General features: G+C 45.9%; 1 protein-coding gene across 1 annotated transcript in view; it reads left to right on the top strand.

Moving 5' to 3' along the window:
• Positions 1–919: 919 nt before the first annotated feature.
• The window catches only part of LOC136387127 (proprotein convertase subtilisin/kexin type 6-like), a 29,623-nt gene continuing 16,627 nt past the window's right edge, over positions 920–13,915 (top strand). Inside the window, 5 exon segments of the mRNA XM_066358187.1 lie at positions 920–944; positions 1,227–1,357; positions 9,592–9,613; positions 12,469–12,648; positions 12,810–12,848. Of these exon segments, the coding sequence (XP_066214284.1) occupies positions 920–944; positions 1,227–1,357; positions 9,592–9,613; positions 12,469–12,648; positions 12,810–12,848 (397 nt within the window).

Genomic DNA, 13,915 nt, shown 5'->3' with positions numbered 1-13,915 from the left:
ACTTCTAGAAATCCGCTGCCGCCACCAGCTGCACTGGTTTTTACTGATGGCTCATCTAATGGTAAAGCTGTAACAATTATAGGGAATGAGCATATTATCACTGAAACTCAGGAGAAATCAGCGCAAAAAACAGAAATTATTGCTGTTATAACAGCATTTCAAAAATTGAAATATGTTCCCTTTAATTTGTTCACTGATTCACAGTATATAGTTAAAATGTTTCCTCACATTGAAACTGCTTCTTTACCACATCATCTAACCACTATTTTTTCACTTTTAAGCAGCCTACAAAAGCAGATTCATTCCAGAACTCTCCCTTTCTTTATCGGCCACATTCGCTCTCACACTTCTATTCCAGGACCACTACACGAAGGAAATCGTCTTGCTGATTTTCTTACACAGCAGAAAGCAGTGTTTACAGCAGTAGAAGAAGCTAAACTTTCACATGCTTTACATCACCAGAATGCATCTGCACCAAATCAGAGTGCAGTTTCAACTATCTCGTGAAGCTGCTCGAGCTATCGTGCATAGCTGTAACACGTGCCCTACTGACTTTTCTAATCGTAGTTTTGGAGTTAAGCCATGAGGACTCCGACCCAATGACCTTTGGCAAATAAATGTCTGTCATATTCCATCTTTTGGCAAACTTTGCTATGTACATGTTTGTGTTAATACCTTTTCAAATGCTGTTGCTTGTACTGCATGAACTGGAGAGGCCTTTAAGGATGTAGTACAACATCTTTTTCACTGCTTTGCTATTCTAGGAATGCCAAAGGCTATTAAAACTGATAATGCTCCAGCATATACATCAGCTGCCTTTAAAAGGTTTTGTAACACCTTTAATATTTTACATATTACTGGCAGCCCTTACAATCCACAGGGACAAGGTATAGTAGAAAGGACTCATCAGACCCTGAAAATGCAGATTCAAAAACTACAGGAAGGTGAGTTAAAATATAGTTCCCCACATCAGCTTTTAAATCATGCTTTGTTTGTTATTAACAATCTTAATTCAGACTCTCAAGGCCACACTCGCATGCTGAGACACTGGAATCTGAATCTGGATAAGCCTAAACCAATGACAAAGTGGAAGGATTTATTGACAGGTCAATGGAAAGGTCCAGATGTAATTTTAACTCAAGGGAGAGGGTATGCTTGTATATTTCCACAAGACGCTGACTCGCCTCTTTGAATCCCAGACCGGTTAATTCGCCATGTCTCACCAGAGGCCTCCGCTGCCGCCGCTGCCCCCTCCTTATCTCCCTCCTCCTCCTTATACACCATCCAGCCTGGAGGAGACTTCTGTGCCACCCGCGTCATCAGTGACTTCCCAGCAGAGGTCATCAAGGAGCTCTCCGTATAATCCTGTTACTCCAGAAATACAGCGATTGTCACTACAGGGAGCTAGACGACCTCCCTATCAACGGATGGCTCGCTCTACTCAAACTGTCAACCCACCAACCTGGGGCCAGTTGAAGGCGTTGTCTGAAAGGGCTGATTCAATTTGTCATCAGCAAAATATAGAGCGTAACCCTGTTAATATGTTTATTGCTATGCTAGCTATACTTTCAATTCAGGTACTTAATGTTGAGGCTACTGGACAAAACAAATCTTATTGGGCTTATATTCCAAATCCACCATTAGTTAAGCCTGTTACTTGGGGAGGAGATGATGTACCTGTGTTTAATAATCATACTAAGTTTTTGGAAGAATCATGTAGTTCTTTTATTATGCATAAAACTGATTCAAATTTCTCATTTCATGAAAAAACGGATAAAATACCTATATGTTTTATGTTTAATAATACTCACAAGATTTCTGAATGTTTTTCTACTACACTTAAGACTATTTTGACTGACTCTCCTAAAAGTAATAAACCTGGACACCCAACAAGAGACTTATGGTCTCTCACAATTTTAATGCCTGGAGGCCCTGACACCCATGAGTATAATCCTGTTACATTGCCTCCTAAGGAATTTCACCCATGTAAACTTTATCCTCCAAAAAAGGCAACTCAAGAGCCTTACTGGTGGTCTGTAGAGAATAGATTTGGTTTTCCCCCATGGCAAGAATGTGCATATTACAATTATATGAATTATACTGCATATGCTGTTAATTTCACTATACAAGATTGGTCTAGTCCTTATTTTGAATATGATTATAGAAAATTAGTGCAGGAAATGATTACAGTTGGTCAGATAAATATAATCCTTTAAATAAAATTATCACACATTGGCAGTCTGCTGAATGGATACCTGCACAGCTGACTTATCAGAATGAATTAACCACCAGGTATCAAGCAAATCTTTGACAGCTAATTGCAGCTGCTGCACCAGCATATTTGGTTAGGCCTTACCCTTATCCAGTTCAGAATATTTTTGTTCAGGCTTGTGTACAGACTCCTTATATACTCTTGATTGCTACAATAGACAGTAATCTTTCTGTTAGTACTTATAATTCTATATTTAGCATTTCCTGCTCTCACTGTGTTTTAACAAACTGTCTATCTATTGACACCAAAGCTCAAGTTATGTTTATTTTGCGACAGCCACCTTATGTGATGTTACCTATTAGTCTGTCTCAGCCTTGGTATGATGACCCAGGGTTGCATACACTACAGGCTGCTTCTGAAGCGCTTGCTCACCATCGAGAAAAGCAATTTGTTGCTGAATTGATTTTGGAAATTACTGCTCTTATTGCTATTATAGAATCTGTAGCTGCTTCCACCACTGCTTTAGCTCAATCAGTTCACACTGCAAATCATGTAAATAGTTTATCTCGTAATATATCTCTTGCATTAGCAATACAGGAGACTATAGATAGAAAGTTAGAAATGAAAGTAAATGCTTTAGAGGAGGCTTTTATTCACATATGTAATGAGTTGTTAGCTATGAAGGCTAGAATGACTCTTAGATGCCATGCAGGATTCAAGTGAATATGTGTGACTCCTTTAGAATACAATCAGTCTATCATAGCATGGAATAATGTACAGAATCATTTGTTAGGAGTATGGAATAATAGTGATATCAGTTTAGATTTGAGAAAATTACATCAGCAAATACAAAACTTAAGACATTTAGGCTCTTTAGTCTCTGCCTCAGAAGTAGCTAATCAATTTGTTGAAAACATTAAAAGTATGTTTTCTATGCATGGCCTGACCTCTCTGACTACTGATATAGGCATAATAATAGCTGTGGCAATTATCACTCTTCTTGTCCTTCCAGTCATATTCCGACTCTTAAACAGCAATCTCAAAGAATCAACGGTGAAAATACAAAAGCTTTATTTAAATAATAAAAAAGGGGGAGATGTCGGGAGCCAATCCACTAATGCTGGCTAACTAGGTCACAGCAGAAGAAGATCCACAACTGCTGGTTGACAAAGTCACAGCAAAAGAAGATAGAGTCACCGCAGTAAGACCAACAGCTGCGGGTTGACAAAGTCACTGCAAGGAAAGGCACAATGACACTTCCCCCTTTAATCTTTTGAATTAATCTGGCCTTATATTCCCCCCTTTTCTGGGTGTGTGCTATTATTTATGACACAGGAATAATAGTACCGTGCTTTCCCTGTAGATTTGTAGTAATTTCTTTGAAAATGAGACAGAAGGTGTAAGTTCCACAGAAAAGCCTGTAAGCCCCTTGAACTGGGCTCATAAACATAAGAGGCTGGCTATAATATCCCTCGTAAAGGGTTAAGTTTGTAGGAGAATTTCTTATTAATCATGTTAGAAAGAATATAGTTAAAACTTAGCTAGTATATGAATATAGTAAATAAATAAAGTTTAACTAGACATTAGAATCTTAGGTAAAGTGTAGTGGAGTGGCCTGTTGCATGGCCTTGGATAGGAGTGCAGCTGGCTAGTAAAAAATGTTTTGTTAAAAGACTTGTTTTGTCACTAAAGGCAGTTACTGGGCTTTCTCAGTGAGACATTCTCATGAGATTTATATACTTTCCCAAGGTTTTTCGTTCAGATAATAAAGAGGAATATGGAAGAATCCATAGAAGCAATAGCAATTAATGCCTTCTAATATCATGTTGCTACTAAGCTATCTTGCAGGTGCACTCTATATATCTTTAAGCAAAAGTTACTCTTGATGTTATGACAATTTCTTAATAAGCAAGCCTTTTGAAGTCTTGTGAGAAAAATTAGGACACTGCATGAACTCAAGACCATTTGCCTGAGCAAGCGGTGGGCCTTTGCTAGTCCTTAATGATTTCATCTGCTAATCTCTCTCTGCGCCCTTAACTCACAACAACAGTAGAGTTATTAATTAGTACTAATCTTTTAGAAGTTTGTACCAATATTGTTATTGCTATTGTATAACTGTACTTTGAATAACTTACCACCTGATTTATAGTTTATAAATATGAATTAACTGTTATCTGAAAACATGTAACCATAGTGAAACAAAATACCATGTGATTGTAACTTAGTGTGTGTGCATAAAAAGAAAGCTAGACCAGCATTTGGTAGAGATGCGTGGCAGTAAATGCTAACTAAAGAATAAAAAGAAAGAAAAGAATTCGGCTCTCTCACTCCATTTTCGCCGACGCCGTCTCCTCCTGTGGGACCCCTGAATCCCCCCCGGGGCTGGACCCCGGCAACCACAAGTATTGCAGTTGGCACAAAGGACTTATGACCTGGGGACCCTGTTCTGGGAGAGCCCAGGGCAGTGTCTTAGAGCTGGGATCTGAGTTCCAATGGGGCCCCTTCCTGTCTGGTCAGGGAACCTCTTTCTCAGTCTCTGTTTCTGCCCATGAACGATGGGAGAAATAGCATCTGCTCCAGAGGTTTGGGTGACGTTCATGTGCAGGAAGTTTTTATATGAACAAATCCTTTATGAGGATGTTTAAAGGTTTCAGGATTCTGATCAGTGTCTGACCATGGTGGCTAAAATGTCAACACATCCAACAACTAATTCTTGACATTCAGCGTCTTGGAACCCCATCCCATATGACATCTATACACCGAATTCTATTAACCCTTTGAGTAGTATGAACATTAATTCCATCCTCACTCAAAGGGTTATCAAAAAATTCACTACTCAAAGGGTTCAATGGTCTCACAAAGGTGCTCCACTTGCTTGAATGGAAGACTTAAAAAAAAAGAACTCAGGAAATTATTATTTTTTCAAACATTGCTCAGGATAGTTCAGAGAGTTCACACTATCGACCTCCAAGTACAAGCACTAATTATGTTTTACTCCATGAATGTGACATTGTATTCCATCTGTGGCTCCCAAATTGGGCTCCGCCCCCTTCCCTTAAGTCTGGCCTGTTCCCACACAGGTAGGAGCTGCAGTGGCCCTAGGGGTCAGCAGTACTTGGGAGCCTGTGGCTTCACTCCCCACAGACTGCCCTGCATTTAGCTGTTGGCAGGGGCAGGTAACATAACCCAGAGTGCACCTGAGGCTTGCAGTGATTGACAGGAGGTGAAGCTCACACCCTTTCTGACGAGGCCTGTTTGGAAGATGTTCCCTGGCCCAGCACCTACTGTTCTGTTTGAACGTTTTGGCTAGCTTGATGGTTGTTCCCCCTCTTTCCCTACCTGAGCCCTTCCTCCCGCTATGGTTGTCCTGGGACAGCCCCTCCTGGGCAGCCTCCGAGTGTGGGCTTTGCCTGAGACTGTTGTTGTCCAGGAGACCTGGATAGCATCTGTATCCTGGTGGCAGGACAGGGGCTTTAGTGACCTCTGTGTGACATTGGAGAGCGATAGGCAGTCACAGGCTCCTGTTCAGAACTGGTCTGGTGTGGCTTTGCTGGGGATAGGCAGCTGGCCTCTGTGGTGCAGGACTAGTCCCGCTTCTCTGCCGGGGGCTCAGCACCTCAAACATGGAGAAGGGCAGTACTAGGCTGATGGGACGAATGAATGTGTGAGTGTGCCACCATGAACCTCGTTAAATCAAGAGCATATAATTTTAGTCAACTCTGTTTTCTGTTGTGTGTCCTTAGCAAAATGTTGAATAATTGGTTAAAAGCAGGAGAAAAGTCTCCCCCGCCTTACCAAGTCATGTCACAGTGGATAGAGCATCAGGCTGGGATGCGGAGGACCCAGGTTTGAAACCCTGAGGTTGCAGGGTTGTGCATGGGATCACCAGCTTGAGTGTGGGGTCGCTGGCTTGAGCAAGAGGTCACTCGCTCTGCTGTAAGTCCCCGGTCAAGGCACATATGAGAAAGCAATCAGTGACCAACTAAGGAGTAGCAATGAAGAATTGATGCTTCTCATCTCTCTCCTTTTCTGTCTGTCTGTCCCTATCTGTCCCTCTCTCTGTCTCTGTCAAAAAAAGTCTCCCTGGGGGATGGCTTTTTCCCTTCTTTCATCATGCAAAGTTCCGTGCTTTCTTGATTTCTCGTAGTGGCTCTTTCACACATTTCCTTCTTCCTAAGAGCAGCCTGTCCTCATCGTATTGTTACTTTTATTGACCTCTGTGGCACTGACATCTTTGTTTTTAGTAGAAGTTGAAGTTTTGCAGCCACATTTGGTGGCTCCATCTGTCTCATTCTGGTACCTGGGAAGTCAGATTTGAGTTTGTTACTTCTGTGATGGCTTTCCAGTGTGTCACTCACTCTCGTTTCTGGAGAATGTGAACCTGGAAACGGAACTGAGGGGCTGGGTGGGGTCCCCGTCACCTCACACGTGGCTATCAAGATGTTCTGTTCAGTTTGTTTCATCATCATCAGTCCGTGTTTGCTTCGGCTGCTCTTCACCTCCCTCTACTTTCTCATGGGACCGTGTCAGTGACATTGCCCCTGTGTCCCCTCATCCAAGAGAGGTCACTGTCCCCACCTCCTTCGGTCCATGTACAGCCTCGCCACCACTGAGCACCTGGGGGCATCACAATGAGTTCAGTCTGTTCTGTGTCTCTTGATCATGAATGTAAGAAAACACTAAACTAAAATACAAATTGTTGATAAAAATTAAAAATAAAAGGGTATGGGAAGAGGAAGAACTCTCCTGAAACCCCTTCTCAGGTTGACTTCATTCCTGTCAGAAGCATGGCACCGTCGAAAGTACGTCTCAGTTCCATGTGCCCTTTTTTTCCGACACTTTGCAGATGTCGCTGCGTATTTCTCTCTGTTACTTGCACATTGAGCACTTTTTAGTGTCATCGTATATCCTTTGCAAGCAGCATTTTATGTATTTTGTATAATACGTTGCCATGGAGAAATACCATAATTTATTTAAGCACTCTTCTGTCATTGGACATGTAGATTGCTTCTGGGTTTGTTTGTTTTTTTGTCATTATAAACAGACAACTTAATGCAGAAAGCTTTCTCTTGAATTTAAAATCATTTCCTTGGGATCCTTCACCAGAAATCCAATTACTGGGACAAATAAGAGGTGGAAACCACAAATGTATCTGCTTTTGCTACATATTACCAATTTTTTTTTTCAAAATAGTTGAACCAATTTGCAACCTCAGGAGGTGTCCATCGGCATATTCATTCCACAGTTCTAGAGGAGAAAAATGATGTTTTCCCTTAGGTTGTGTTGTGATCATTATGAAGGAGGGTGAAGACTTTTCAGGTGTTTGTGTATAAACTGTGTCTTCTCTTGAAAGTTGCCCTTTTTCTTTCTGTTCTTGGAGGTCTCTATGTTGCTGCTCTCAGGCTAATGAATGATCCATGTGACACTGCCATCGCTAAGGGGTTTGTGGTACAAGATCATGAGGAAGATGCTCCCATATTCCCTACTTTGCACCTGGCTCTGTGTGTGCATGTGCACACGTGTGAGGGGCACATGTGTGTGTACCCTTCTTGTCCTTTCCTGTCCACTCCCAAGTCCTCTTTGTCTTCTTCCCTCCTGCTTGCTGTAGTGTGGACCTAACATGCATTTTTAACTATGTGCTAAATTTATTAAAGTTGTTATTTCTGTGTGTATATATACAGTATTTCATATAACAGCTTTATTGAAATACACATACTATAAAATCAAGTCTGTTAACATGTTCTTGTATATTTTTATAAATAGATGAAGCCATTTTTATCCCTTCCACCCAAAGCTCTGCATTAAGCTCGGTAAATTTCATAGCGCAGGCTCCCTGGACCTCAGAAAAAAAAAAGTTTCCACCACCGTGTTAGACTGACACAGAATTCTTGATTTTTCTAGGACTCTCTCTCTTTATTGTTTTGAATAAAGAATTCTCCCTGCATGTTTTAAATATGGTAAAATATTAATAAATATGGTTAATAACTTCCCTTATGGCTAAAGAAAACCCAGGCTTTCAAAAGTAATAAATGAGAGATTTTTAAAATTCTGTTAAGATTTGAGATATATATATATATATATATATATATATGTATATATATATATATATATAGAGAGAGAGAGAGAGAGAGAGAGAGAGAACATCAATTTGTTGTTCCACTTCTTCATGCATTCATTGCTTGACTCTTGTGTGTGCCCTCACCAGGGATTGAACCCACAACCTTGGCATATGAGGACAGCACCTCTCACCAACTGAGCTTCCCAGCCAGGGCCTTAGATGAGAGGTTTTAATCTAATAGATCCACTTCTACCTTTCCTCTCAATTGTAAATTCTCCTTGCCAGAACTTTTACTGCTTAATTCAAAATGCCCAGGTCCTGGCTGGGTAGCTCAGTTGGTTAGAGCATCATCCTGATACACCAAGGTTGCGGGTTCGATCCCTGGTCAGGGCACATGCAAGCAGCAACCAGTGAATGCATAAGTAGGTGGAACAACAGGTCAGTATTTCTCTCTCTCTCCCTCCCTCTCTCTCTCTAAAAAATCAATCAATAAACATTTTTTTATTAAGTTGCCAAGAAATGAAGCACGTCCTTGCTGGTGGTACTTTCCTATTGGCAAATTTATCCTTAATTCTGTTCTTTCTTTGAATAATAAGAATAATCCTGCTTGTTCATTACAAACTCAGTTCATCCAGGGGAGACACCACACTAAGACGGAGGATGATGAGAAAGCCATTCTTGGCAGCCCTGCAGGCCTCCCCGAGGATGGTCCCCTGCCTGTCACAACCACAGTCGCTGGGCTTTGCTGGTGACTTGAGCAGAGTCTTGTGTGTAAGCAGAGGATTTGCTGTACTTTCTTGTACAGTCTCAGAAATCTGAGGAGAGAAGCCAAAGAATTTGGATTTAAATCCCTTTTAAGACCTCCTCCTCCTGGAAAATAAGGAAAGAAGGTTATTAGTTGGGTTTTTGCAGGGAGACATGCCGCCCATGTGTCTTGACCAGAAAACAAGTTACTCTTGTTAAACACTAGGCTTCAAGCAGACCGGCCTTCCGAAGGTCACCAGCCCCTGACATTGGCTCTGTGGAGTGGCCCGGGGTCTCGAGGGGGTCGGGGCAGCCGGCGAGGTGCTCCCCACTGCCTCTCTCTGGTTTTCCACTCAGTGTCTCAGCTCCCCGGACTGAGTGTGGGCACTGGGGCTGGTGGGAGAGGAGGGCGCCAGCTGGGGGTCTGGTCCCTGAGTGTGCTGGGCATTCCTGGTGACAGGGGCAGTGGCTGGGCAGGAGGAGACCTCCCCCCAAGACCAGAGCCCAGTGGTGTCCTGTTCCTGGGCCTCCACTTCCATCTGTTCTGCGACTCTGGAGGCTGATCTTTCTGTTTCAGTGGGAGCTGTGGGCTGGGGAAGGTATGAAATGATATGCTTGTTAGATTTTATTTCACACTAGATAGCCGCTCCTGCATGCCGGTCACCACACTAAGTGCTTAGCCGTCTTTAAATCACTTCATCGTCGAACCACACTCTGGTGTAATGGGTGTTGTGGACATCCCCATGCCCAGACGAGGGAGCTGAGGTGCAGAGAGAGTAAGTGTCCCCTGGGGGGCAGAGCTGGGACTCCAGCCCTGACCCTGTCCCTGCAGGGAGGGCTCAGCCCTGCTCACCTCTCCGGCCCAGGCTGCTGTGATCACACACTTAGTATGCTGTAATGGCTCATGTTTGCAGACACCCCACACGTCCACCAGTCTGGGATGGTGAGGGAATCGCGCCTGCTGTAATGCAGGGACGGAAGGTCACCGACATGCGTTGTGTTCCTCAGTCTCACTAGTGATTACAGAAATGCCTCTTTTTCAAAACAACTTATTGGGGTAACGCTGATTATACAGGTTTCAGGCGCCCAAGTCTGCAGCACATCTCTGTACACTGTGTTGTGTGCTCACCCCCAAGTCAAGGCTTCATACATTACCATTCGTCCCCCCCACAGTCCTCCACCCCTAGAAATCACCACGCTGTTGTCTGTGTCTATGAGGGAATTTTTGTCTTTTTTTGCTCTTTCCCTCCACCTCCCTCACCCAAGCCCCTTTACAGCTGTCAGCTCTCTGTGTATGAGTCAATCTGTCTCTATTTTACTTGTTAGTTTATTTTGTTCATTAGATTCCACATATAAGTGAGATGTCTTTCCCTGAAGGGCTTATCATACTTAGTATAATGCTCTCCAGGTCCATTCATGCTTCTGCAAAAAGTGACTTCCTTTTCTTCTTCATGACTGCATAGTATTCCATTGTATAAATGTCCAAGATGCATGATTAATTGTAAAAACGGGGTGCAGGATACCAGGTCTCCGAATAAAGGGGACAGGGCCGGGTGTATGTTCATTCTTGCTTGGATAAGAATTTACCTCTGGAAGGATTCATGACAGATGGGTCACTGGGTTGCCTGTGGGGAGAGAGACGGTGGCCAGGCTGGGGCTGGTGGTCCACGTCCACTGTGCTTCGTGCAGGCAGGGATTTTGAATTATTGTGTATTCAGAACTATGAAGCCAAACTCTGAGTAGTGCAGCTTTTTAATGTTTTTGTTTCTTGACCATACAACCTCTTTGTTTATAGCTTTTTGAAATTAAACTTTTATTTTCTAAAAAATTTATGCTCCTGAAAAGAAATATATACCATGGGTTTTTTTTTAAACAAAAATTAAGTCTGTTTTCTACTCCTGCAGCTTCGCCTCCCCTCCAGCCCCTTCTCTCCTTCTGGTTTCTTGACATTCAGCTTCCCTGGGTTTTTTGTTTGTTTGTTTATTTGTTTGCTTGTTTTTGTACCTTTTTGAAGTTGGAAACGGGGAGGCAGGCAGGCAGACTCCTGCATGCGCCCAACCGGGATCCACCTGGCATGCTTACCAGGGGGTGATGCTCTGCCCATCTTGGGGTGTCACTCTGCCTCAATCAGAGCCATTCTAGTGCCTGAGGCAGAGGCCACAGAGCCATCCTCAGTGCCTGGGAAAACTTTGCTCCAATGGAGCCTCAGCTGCAGGAGGGGAAGAGAGAGAGAAGAAGGAGAGGGAGAGGGGTGGAGAAGCAGATGGGCGCTTCTCCTGTGTGCCCTGGCCGGGAATCCAACCTGGGACTCCTGCACACCAGGCCGAAGCTCCACCACTGAGCCAACTGGCCAGGGCCAGCTTCCCTGGTTTTACTGAGAGGTGACTGGCATAGGGTGCTAACTGTGTGTAAGGTGCACAGTGTGATATCTTATGTGTCCTGTGGAATGATCAGCACAGTGGCTTAGCTGCATCCATCATCTCTGATAGACACACACAGAGAAAAAGAAAAAATTCCCCTTGTGTGGAGAATGCTTACGAGCTGCAGTTTCAGTTTCTTGGGGTTCTTTCCTCCTTCTCCCTCCACATGGCTGCGTGGTGACCCCAGGCCTAGAGCCGCCCCTCTGGCTTGCCCACCAGAACTGCTTCTGAAAGTAAGAGTCTAGTCTCAGTGGCCAGGGCTCTGCTGGGGTTGTCTGGCGACATCACGCAGGTCTGAAATAAGTCCTGATGCAGACCATCACTGCAGAGCCCTTGGTCCTGCCATGCAGTCTCTGTGCCCCTACTCTAATGACAACAGTCACTCAGGGCCTCAGATGCCCGGATCCGGTGCTGGGGTTGAATGTGGGTCTGCCGCATCTGGGGGTTGAAGACGGCCAGCTTGCCAGGGCCTGTGTCTGCACCGAGCCCCTGACCTGCTGCTGGTGTTGCCCTCCCTACTCACGTGGGGACATGTTGGGGAAATGGCCACCAAGTGTCTGAGTGGCTGTATCCTAGGAGCTGGCTAGCTTAGGAGTGGTGCTTCAAAGTCAGGGACACACGTCCCCCAGAGCTGGCCTGGCCGGGAGAGACCTGGGGGGTTGCTGCAGGCGTTTGGGGCCTGGCTCTTGGGTTGGCCAGGGTGATGGCTCAAAGAAAGGAACACTGCTCGGGGCCATGTGCCCCAGGCCTGCCCACTGAGTCAGGTACTCCGGGAGAGAAGGGAGGCTGTTGTCCTTAGTGATGGGGTGGGGCCGTTGGGGAGGCTGCAGGAAGACCCTGGGGCAGAGAGCATGGGCAGCAGGCACGTCCCTGGTCCTGATGGCTCGGAAGTGAAGGAGGGGCTGCAGAGCCCTACTATGTGCAGGCCGGGGGCTTGGGAGCCAAAGCTGGGCAGCAGCTGGCACCTCCATGAGGGGCCGGAGTTCGAGAGCTTCCCCAGGGAGGGCTCTTGACTCCGGGTCGGTGCCTTCCAGGGAAGCTGAAGGAGTGGAGCCTCACCCTGTACGGCAGGGCGCAGCACCCCTACACCACCTTCAGCTTCCACCAGTCCCGCTCCCGGATGCTGGAGCTCTCCACCCCGGAGCTGGAGCCGCCCAGGGCCGCTGTGTCACCATCCCCGGCCGAGGTTCCTGAGGACAAAGAGGACTACACAGGTAATGAGCCCGGTTCCTGAGGACATGGCAGCCTCCGAGAGGTCTGGCTGCGCGCTGTGGCCCTGAGCGTGTGGGCTGCTCCCCGCTGAGGTGGGGTTAGGGTCGTGTGTCTCCTCTCGGTGCCGGACATCTAATCATGATGCTAATTTGCACTCACACAGCTCCCTCTTCCCACGGCTCTCCTAGTACTTGACAGACCAGTAAGTACACTTCAGAGCAGTAAGTACCTCCCCTCCCAGGCCAGACAGCGAGGTTCTGTATGCCCAACCAGAAACAGAACTCCTCCAGGCTCCCATCTCAGGGCAGCGTCCTGACTCGCTCTCACGCCCGCCCACGCCGGTCCTTGTCAGCAGGATGTGGGAAGGACCAGGGTCCTAAGGAGGACAGGACGGCTGGGTGGAATGAGCCCAGCCAGGGACAGAGCGGGCGTGCAGGTCCTGCCCGGCCCCACGGGCTGCGACAGAGACCCAGGGCTGGGTCTCCAGACCTCATGTGAGTAGATTCTAATACTACACCAGGGGTCTCAAACTCAACTCAGCATGTGGGCCGCAGAGCAAGATCACAGCCATTCGGCGGGCCGCACTAGGTCTACAAAAGGCAACTGTTATGCAACACTTTTCTCACTGCAGTTGAAAACAAAAAAAAAAATCAGTACAACAAGCAAAATTATACATGCAGTTTACTCAGTGTCACAAAACGACCAGAAACTGTAGTTCGCATCACAACTGCTGTTAACTAAGCTAGGATGCTAGAGAAATGAAAAATACAAGTAGGCCCCTAGGCTTACTTAATTTTATCCAAAATATTTTGAACTTCGTGGATTAGTTTGCGGGCCACACAAAATTGTTCGGCGGGCCGCATGCGGCCCGCGGGCCGCGAGTTTGAAACCCCTGCACTACACGAAGGGGCTCGGGCTCTGCCAGGCAGTAAAAATGCTCAGTGAAGTCATGACTAGTGGCCTGGCTCTCGCCACAGAGCCAGCAGCAGGGGAGGGTCTCAGACGCTGCCCACCCCCGATGAGCACTGGGTGGGAGAAGCTGTTCTTCCCCTCAGAGACTCCCAGGGCAGCTAAGAGTGAGAGATGGGGCGTTTCTGGTTGGGCCTCTCTTCCCTGGCTGACTGCTGGCTCTGTGCTGAGTGGTGGGCGGTCTCTGAGACTGCGGGTGCCTGCGCTGCCACGTGCTCCGTGCTGAGTGGTGGGCAGTCTCTGAGACTGTGGGTGCCCGCGCTGCCACGTGCTGCCTGATGAGTGGTGGGCGGTCTCTGA

Source organism: Saccopteryx leptura, unplaced genomic scaffold (genome assembly GCF_036850995.1).
Source record: "Saccopteryx leptura isolate mSacLep1 unplaced genomic scaffold, mSacLep1_pri_phased_curated manual_scaffold_93, whole genome shotgun sequence".
In the NCBI taxonomy this organism is placed as follows: domain Eukaryota; kingdom Metazoa; phylum Chordata; class Mammalia; order Chiroptera; family Emballonuridae; genus Saccopteryx; species Saccopteryx leptura.
This window is presented reverse-complemented; position numbering and strand designations above follow the sequence as displayed.